Source organism: Coptis chinensis, chromosome 6 (assembly GCF_015680905.1).
Source record: "Coptis chinensis isolate HL-2020 chromosome 6, ASM1568090v1, whole genome shotgun sequence".
Taxonomy (NCBI): Eukaryota; Viridiplantae; Streptophyta; class Magnoliopsida; order Ranunculales; family Ranunculaceae; genus Coptis; species Coptis chinensis.
Genome location: NC_141461.1, coordinates 9,776,396 through 9,786,283, shown reverse-complemented (window position 1 = coordinate 9,786,283; position 9,888 = coordinate 9,776,396). Strand labels below are relative to the sequence as shown.

The window sequence follows — 9,888 nt, the reverse complement described above, 5'->3', positions numbered from 1 at the left end:
TGTATAACTGGGTGTTTTTTGGGTCGACATGTTCATTAGGTAAAAGTGATCCAATCTTATGGCACAGCTCTCCATGTATAGTGAACAACTTTGGTCCATGTCCTTTCAAGATTCGATCGTTTACTTTAACGCCAAGGCTGGTGAATGCATTGCAAGCATTATATCTCCGAATGTTCTTTCGAAAATCCCGTGCAAGCCAATTGTTACCTTCAAAGAGTGATTCAAGCGAAGGAGGTAGTGGATCAAGTGAAGGCAGTTTTATTTTTCCTTGGAGACAGCATGATCCGAATAAAGGTTTTTTTTAGTTGAACTGGAGAGTTCCTCGGTGCTCCAATGTAAAGCGAAGCAAGACTGACATTGAACATCTAGTTCCCCAAGGTAATGACGCTCGACCGGGATAAAATATATTGTTTCGGTTGGATTTTCAAGTTCGTCAATGTCATAGTATTCTTCGTGGAATATTTGGATGGTTCTTCGTGAATTTCCTCGAGGCTAGCTAATAAGGCATACGGCGGGAATATCTAACTCAATCTTGTTTGGGAGGCGTATTGTTTGTGGAGCTAATTTTAGTGGGGAAAAAAACAGTTAGTATTCAATTAGTTTCATAATTTATAATTATTTAGTATGGAAATATTTAAGTTTGGACATAGTACTTACATGTTGCTCCCCAAGGAAGATGACCCAAGATGAAAACCGAGGCTTTGAAGTTACGTGTTGGTAGTGGAAAGTGCTCATCTTTGAGTTAAGCCAAAAGAACATCCGGCATATGGCGCTCCAAAGAGTTGTGAGTTGATGTGCGATTGGGGTGAAAAGAGTGTCGACAATGATAATATTCTTTCCTTTATCTGCTTTCGTTGGGTGGTTGTAAGCGAAACTTCGTTGCATCGAATGAATGTACTGCTGTTTCCACTGTGAGGTCGTGAGTTAGGGAAGCAGGATATATGTGATCCCTTTGGGTGGCTGAAACTCATAGGGCTTCCTCCCGCTGTCTATGTGCACATTGAGCTATTGAATGCCGAGAGGGTCCTAACTAAAGGAGCGAACGCATGTTCATGGTGAAAACAACTTTATGGCGGTCCTAACCTGCTTGATGATAGTTATGCGGCTATTTGGTTCATGCCATGAGATAACTGGTGTTGTGTTGATGAGTCTCCCATAGTTACATCAGAATCCATTGTGTGGGATAGTGCACGCTCTTGGTGTAGTGTAGCAGTGCCATAAATAGCTATCCGTAGGGCCTTAGACATATTGATTCAAGTTAAAAGTATGAGTATAGATGAGAAAAACCAATAACGTGGGAATACGTAAGAAAGCCAGTACATGAAAAAATCGTTTTTAAGGATATCTAACCTCAATTTGGGCTGCTCGTTGGTTCTGAATGAACTCTTGTACCGTTTCATTGTGTATGTATGATGATGGTTGGGTCAGTTGGGTGTCCATGGTTTCTATAAAATAGTCTGATAAGAATGGGGTAATAGGTAATGTGATTATAAAATATTACAAGACATCCAAATTAAAGTCCAAACTTAAGTTGTTTACAAAATTGAACTTTTGACCTATTTTTTTACCGGTTGGATTTGCAAATTTGATTTTTATAGACGGGAGAGAGTGCTTGAGAACAAAAACATATCTAACAATTCACAATAATTCATTTGATTATAAAAGCTATAAAGAATATAATTTTATCTATCTAATAAAAGGGCGTTAATGGGCCTCCCAAAAGTAATCCTAACCTTTGGATCTAATTTATGATATGGTAGATCTAAAACTTATGGAGTGTAGGCAGGATAATAAGGGGCAACAAGAGTAGTAGATCATTATTGAATGTATTAGTAATTCAACAAATAAAAATGTTGATTTGTTTAATTAGGGACCGAGGTGCCCATCTCATTGCATATCCTAAGAGACTTACATCACATGATAAAATGCCCCTTGGGGGCCGACAAAATCTGAGGGTCGAATCACTACGTTTAATAGGCCCACGCCCCCTAACAATCCATCAAATTTGATGCCCCACTAAGGTTACAAGCGGCTACCCAAATTTCGGTAAACATAATCTTGACAAATTGACTTATTTAGTGTTAGAAACACATTCAAGCACCCGATGTGGGACTTATAAAGTTTTAGATAATCCTATAAAAAGTTTTAGATTCTTGTGGGTGCATGCTTCTTTGAGTTTCTTATAGTTCATCTGCTCTGCATGACTGCATCTACTACATAATTGAAGATTTTGCTTATTTGTTTCTACTCGGTAGTTTCCAATCCCTAGCTTTTTTAGCTTGTGAAGTATATATTAACTTGGTGGAGCTTGGTAAGCTATAGGTGCTGGTGGCTCTTCAGGCGGCATTAATAGTAATTGGTAACTTCACTATGTGCATTCTTTGCATTTCTCGCATATACAAATCTTCTCGGGGAGGCTTAGAAAACCTATAAAATAATTTCGTAAGGTTCCATCTATTCCTTCACCAATGTCAAATAGAAGCACATCCCGAGTCCTTTTGCAAGCTACACCTTACCCGTCCTAATTCTCTAGCTTCTTTCTTAAGCGAGTTGATGGCTAAGGGTTCATCCTCGACAACAATGTTACTGGCGATATGGAGGTTGAGGCTCGAAGTTCTCATTGTAGTATCTAGAACCCATCAAATGTCTCTTTTTTCCCATCTTCCTAAATGATGTAATCGTATGTATATGGTACCTTGTAACCTTAATTCCCTCATAGCTATCCAAGCTAACAGTTAAAAGAGAATGTCGCAACCATTGAGTGTGTGAAGGTGCTCTCTCACCCGCTAATCTTCGTAAGTAGCTTGGCTAAAGATTATCCAACCTAGCGATAAAGAGAAAGTAGGCAGCCATTGAGTGTGTGAAGGTGCTCTCCCCTTGCTACTTTGAGCCTTGCTACGTTTATTGCACTTCTTGGTTGCTATCACCTTTTGTCGGTCGACCTAGGTTTGAAATGAGAATCTGTGGGTATCACGGAATTCATAAGTGTAATTATTTCCCACCCTAACGCCTTCTCTTAATCCCTCATGTTAACTATGGATCCCCAATGAGTAGTGGTTTTTGCACCACCACCACCCTGAGTAAGAGTTGATGAATCGGATGGGAGACTTATTCCAAACACCATGTATATCCTGACATGGTGTATCACATGCCAATGCACAACCACGAAGAGCCTCAAACTTAACAAAATAAAACACAGGATATTAAGTGATGATCATATGCACTAAAACTTAACGCTTAAATCTATAAAGATACTTTAAGAAAGCATTATAATTAAAGACAACAATATACAATAGTGAAGTATTTAGCATCTTTAAACGCCATTATCGCTCAATGCACCAATATGAAATTTTATTTCAGAATGAAGAAACATTAATTATAAGAGCATGAGAAAAGTAGTAGTAAAAGTGGAGAGAGAGAGAGAATAGAGAAAGAGTAGGTCACGTGAATTTGTGAGGTCCAGATTTTATTTTCTACGGGAAGTCCACATAAGAGCATTTTTGAAATAGAACTACTACAAATTTGCCATTTTTTTAAAAGAAAATGTCTCAAGTTATATGTCAGAGAGTCCAATGTCGATGCCAATACTAATGCTAAAAAGTTGTTGAAGGTCAGATGGCTATGCTTTGATGCCTTCATCTAACACTGCTAGCGTTATAGTTTTGCACTTAGCAGCGCATGTTTACTAACTTGAGTTGTTTATTGTTCATGAAATTTGTAGTAGTTCTATTTGTTTAATTTAAAGCGTTGTTTGTTTACAATTCATCATCTAATCGATTGAATGTTTGTTGGTATACAATTGGTACGTGCATGCTCTACAGACACAAAAACATCAAAAGAAAGCCTTCATAGTCGATGGTAAAGCTATGGAACGCCTTAAACACACATTAGATTTTTGCAATAATGTTTTCCATATTGGTGTTTGGCACTGTAACGTTATACTGTTGTTAGGGTTCATTTATGATGAGTATAATGTGTGAACCTTTTATCTTCTTAATTTTTTGAACATTATTTATTATTTGTAGTAAAATGTTTTATTAGTGACCTTCATTGAATTGCTTCTTTTGGCACTTTGACAGGGTTGAAATTGATGTCGTTGTAAGTTGAACATGGATTTATAGTGATAGTTTTAAAGCTTAGTGGTAATTTGAAGTTGAGATGGTGAAGGTTGTAGATAAGATGAGAGATTATTGATGAGATTCAAGGTTGTCGAAGCATTGGTATCAAATTGAACGCATTGGTCCTGTTTTTTTCTAATCGATTGTTAAAAATTTAGTACAAAATTATATGTAATGCTGGCTTCTTACATTAAGTGAGAGTAACGTGGCCATTTTCTTTCTTTGCAATTGTTATACTTGGTTCATTATTTTTTAGACAAAGGCATTGTAGAAGCTTTTAAACATATCTTAAAAACGAGGCAAAACTGAAAATGCAATTGGAATAATTTTTTATATAAACTTTTGTTTAATTAGAAATTTATAGACAATTTGAGTTTCATCGGTACATATAATCAATCACGTGTAAAGCACATGCACTTTTGGCTAGTCAAATATAATTTAACTGAAACACTTGATGGTGTTCGGAAATTACCCGATAGCCTCATGACCAAATATCCTTGGATAAATCCCTGGAGGACCCTACAATAATTCCAAGTATATAATGATTAAATAAGTGAACTTAATATCGATTGGCCACGACTTCAAGGTTCATGCATCCTGTTGAGTTAAAATAGCTAAATGCCTAAATGAGTATAGTACAAACAGAAACCTGACTGGGTGGACTCGATGGTACGTTAGAATTATAGACAGTGGTTGGGAGAAATAGTGATTCTTACTTCCAATTTCCAAACCATGACATGGCTTTGACAAAGAGAAGTACATATATATTTTTTTTTGATAATCATCAGCAAGCACACACACACATATATATACAGCCCAGCTCCTAAAAGGACCTTAAATAAGTACCAAATCTAAAATACCCACAACTTCACCTACAAAATGATTTAAACCCTAATCTTTTGTACATATGATCTACTAACTTTAAAGAACATCTCTACAAAAATTCAACTCGTTTGACAATTTTTAACACTAACAAAAGATGATTGCAAAAACTAGACATTTCTGGACCTTTATATATATATATATTCAAAAGTGGAAAGCTATTTTATCTAAGTTAGAGGATATCAAACGAGTTGAATTTTTGCAGAAATGCTCTTTATAGTTAGTAGATCATATGCAAAAAAGATTAGGGTTTAAATCATTTTGATGATTATTTTAAAAAGGTCCTTTTAGGACATTATATATATATATATATATATATATATATATATTAGAACCTTTACATGTCAAAAGATTACATAGGATCTCTCCTTTTCAAGAGTGTCCATAAGCCATGGTGGAGGTGTTACTAACCATTCCACAAAGTTAGGGAGAGAAGGTCCAAAAAAAGCAATCTGGTGTGTTACCTTGTTAGCAGTTTTAGGTACACAGTTGTATGAAACAGTCCCAAAAGTGGACATAATACTTAGTGCATCATCTAATATTAACATAGAGTTCCAGGAGAGACTAGAATGAAGCCGGTTTAGGTAGTTAATAGCGGTTTGAGCGTCCATCTCCACATTTAGTTCTGGGCAGTTGAACTGCTTGCACCATTCCAAGGCTTTAAGTAGTCCTTTGCACTCTGCTTGTTCTGAATTGGTAGCTCTATCTCTGAATGCTCCTGCACCAATAAAGAATCCCTTTGAATCTCTTAGTACAAACCCATAAGTAGCAGTCAAATCAAGTTTTGTAAAGCTTGCATCCACATTAAGCTTAAAACAATTTCTGTAAGGTGGTGTCCAATTGATATGGCTTGACTCCTGGTGATGTTGAACCTACAAGTTAGTATTTTCTTTTTCTCCTTCAAAAAATTTATTTAACTGAATATTTTGTTTAAAGAACAAGGTTTCCTATTTTTATGATATACATCACATCTTTCTAACTAAATTGCCTAGTAAAAAAATAAACAGAATTTCTTCCATATATATTTTTCTATTGGCCAGTGTTTTGGTGGATTGAACCACATATCAATCCATAAAGTAACCTGCAAATGCTCAAAATGAATTAGTCTGAACTGCCAAGGAGTAGCATACCATAGAGACTGTGTGAATGAACAACTCAGAAGCAAGTGATGTATGGTTTCAACATTCAAACCACATAACAGACAAGTTTTATCAGTAACATAAATGATTTGGGCTAGATGGTCTCTAGTAGGGATCATATTGTTATAACACTTCCACGCAAAGAGAGTAGCTCTAGGTTGGTTATCATTTTGCCAGAAACAAAGATTTGTTCTGTTTGGAGGCATGGGAGATTGATCACTAAGAACGTGATACATCGATTTTACACTATGTTCACCTTTCCTAGTATTATTCCACTTAAGAGTGTCTTGTAAATGTCTTCTAGATAGGAAAATATTTTGTATATGCATGCTAGTATTAGTGTCAAAAAGCTGATTAAGGATATCCACTTTCCAAGTTCAAGTACAAGGATTTATAAGGTCAGAAACAGTATTATAAGACGGATTAACAATGTTTGAAGCAGGAACTTTTCCTTCATGTATGCCTGGGATCCAAAGATCTTTCCATATGTCAATAATCAGACCTAAGCCTATTTTCCAAATAGAGTTAACCATAATAGATTTAATATATTTTTGAAACCCATACCAAAACCAAGATGCTCCATGTTTTATAGTAGAATGAACAACATTAGTATTGTGGAAATACTTACCTTTTAGCTGTTGGCAAAGGAAGGAATTAGGATTAGTTATAACCTACCAAATTATTCTACTCATATGTGTATGATTATTAATAGACATATCTCTTATACCCAAACCCCCTGATTTTTTAGATAGGCAAATGAATCTCCAACTTTTGAGATAAAGGGGATGAGCTTTATCCTTGTTTGTACCCCCACCAAAAGTCTCTTTGCAACCCATTAATTGTGGATGTGATGTGAGATGGTAGCATGAAAGTGGACATGTGAAATGAAGGGATGGCAGATGATATAGATTTAATCATAACAATTATGTTGCTTGTGAAAGTAATTTACTTTTCCAACCAGCAATTCTTGTGTTTACCTTAAAGAAGATCTCATTAAAAATAAAGAAAGGTGAGAAGATCTCATTAAAAATATGGTGCATGATTTCGGGGTGAACATTTTTTGCTAAAATTTTTTTTCATATATAGTTAATCTCTTGTCCGGTTATTTCACAAAAAAGATTAAGCGCCTCTAGAAATTTTTTAGCCTTTGTTTGGGCCCCACCTTCGGTGTGTTCCTAGACTCGGATCCGGCCCATCACCTTTCCGGACTCTGGCCCAACATTATGGATTCAACCCAACATGATTCCGGACTTGGTCGGATCCAAATATTTACAGGTGCATCCGCACGGTGATGTTTGGGCCCCACCTTCGGTGTGTTTCCAGACTCGGATCCGACTCATCACCTTTCCGAACTCTGGCCCAACATTCTGGATTCAACCCAACATGATTCCGGACTTGGTCCAGATCCAAATATTTACAAGTGGGCACAGGTTTAAGAAAGAAAATAGGCACAGTCTGGTCAACGGGGACAGAGAAGGAAAAAAAGAAGATAAACCAAAATCTTCAGAGATTTGGGGGTTAGAGTGGGATCCGGATCTTGGGATCCGAATCATTCTTATAAGAGTCTGCTCTCACTTTCAGAACTACGCAAACAAAAACTGCTGAGACTTGATCCCTATTTCCGGACTAGGGTACGTAGGCAGCCTTCTAAGGTTCAGTCTCATTTCTTTTGGTCAATCAATCCACTCTTCACAACCCTAACTGTGTTTGGGAATTTCTAGTCCAAACATTTGGCGCCGTCTGTGCTTTTCAAATCCACACCAATGGGAAGAGCACAAACCAGATCACAAACCAATGGCTAAAATGGCCAACAACATCATGTAGTCTCCCAATGATCTACTCAGCGTAGAATGATTCCTGTCAATGCCACACACGCCAGTAACATCCCACAAAATGTTGTCCAGGATGTTCAGGAATCTTCACGCCATCCGCAACAAGTTCAACCCAATCTGGATGAACTCCAATCAGAAATCCTGAGGCTTACTGCAGAGAATGAAAGACTCCGGAATGCTAGGGGGAAAAGGCCTAGAATTCCCTCTCCAGATAGTTCTGAACAACATTCATTAGCACCGCGAAGGAATTAAAATGCTACTGATGATAGGCGAGAACCAGTTCCTCCAGCACAATCCAATGTATGGGACAGACTAGGTTTGGATTCTCGCCATAATACCAGAAGGACAGAGTCCGGACTCATGATCATCATTCACCCAGAAGGACAAAGTCCGGACATGGAGTCCGGACTCATGATCATCATTCAACCAGAAGGACAGATTTCGGACATGGAGCCCGACTCGACTACTCCCATCCCGTCATTCGGGATGGGTAAATTTTGATTCACACGGTCATCGACATCGAGTTCTGACTCCTCCCCCATATGCTCACAGATATCGGCCTACTCATTCACACCGACATGATTTCCCGGAAGAAAGTAATGCTGGACTCGATCGAAGGACTATCGATCGAGTATGTAAAAAAAAAAAAAAAAAAAAAAAAAAAAACTTTTGCAAATTAATTATATATAAAAAAAAAAATTAGAAAAAACCTGTGAAAAGTAGTTGGAAGAGTTTGAGAAATGGCTTTTGTCATTGCTGGATCTTGATCTGTAATAATCATCTTTGGAGGACTGCCTGACATAGCTTCTAAAAATTGGTTGAACAACCAAACAAATGATTCTATGGTCTCATCACATAAAAATGAACAAGCAAAAACAACTGTCTGACCATGATTATTAACCCCAAATAGTGGTGCATGAATCAATCCATACCTATTAGTGTTGTACGTCGTATCAAAGATAACAACATCACCATAAAATTTGTATGCTTGTCTTGACGTCGCATCAGCCCAAAAATATCGAGTAATTCTCTGTTCATCGTTTGTCTCAATTTTAAAAGTGAAAGAAGGATTCCTCCCTTGTTCCAATTTTAAAAACTCATGAAACATTTCTCCATCATTGCCTTTCATTTCTTTACGCTTGTCCCTTTCCTGGTTATTTAAATCTTTTTGTATAAAACCAATATTTTCTATCCCTCCGGACTGAACTCTAAGAAGACTGAACTGTTGATGTTGTGGTATGTTTGCCATGCCAAGTTGTTGCGTTAAGCATTTTTGGTATTTGAGAAACACCACGGTGAGATCTTAGAAGATGTACTCTACGCGTGGTCGACAATGGGTGAGACTGCCCTTCAACGAATAAACTAACAACAAATGTACCAGAGTTTTTCACCACAACAACTTTTGCTTTACAATCTTCTTTTATATTGCCCCGACGCCTTTTCATATCAATGTCCGCTATTTCTGAACTTTTTCCTTGCTTGTAACACACGTATTTATTTCTTACACATTCACCATATTTCTTCCTATCAGACCAACTACGAACACTAAATCCAGCGACTTTGGCATAATTATTGTAGAAACTGTAGACATCATCAAGTGAGTCAAACTCTTGTCCTATTTTAGGTTTGGCATCATTTGATACTTGGGGATTGTAAACCTTATTAGGTTTCCCATCTACACTCTCACTCTCAATTTCGAAATCCTCATCTTCCATCTCAATGTAACCTGAAAAAAGAAAAGAAAATAAGAAGGTATATCAAACACAAGTTCAAATAAGCGCTATGCAACGTTAAACAATATATATGTATTTTTAATTACGATACTTGATAGTATAAATAAATACAGTACTAGTAACACTTCAAAATGATTAAAATTATATGACACTAAATATTACTAAGGAATAACCAACTCAACCA

At 36.9% G+C, this 9,888-nt stretch overlaps 1 protein-coding gene across 1 annotated transcript; it reads right to left on the bottom strand.

Annotated features, from left to right (window-relative positions):
* Nucleotides 1-9,179: 9,179 nt before the first annotated feature.
* Nucleotides 9,180-9,686, bottom strand: LOC147491357 (protein FAR1-RELATED SEQUENCE 5-like). Its single transcript, XM_086567238.1, has one exon. The coding sequence runs from the start codon at nt 9,684-9,686 to the stop codon at nt 9,180-9,182; it is 507 nt and encodes a 168-aa protein (XP_086423364.1).
* Nucleotides 9,687-9,888: the final 202 nt, after the last annotated feature.

Excerpts from the sequence above, each read along its gene's own strand:
- LOC147491357 (XM_086567238.1), bottom strand. The coding sequence starts at position 9,686 with ATGGAAGATGAGGATTTCGAAATTGAGAGTGAGAGTGTAGATGGGAAA.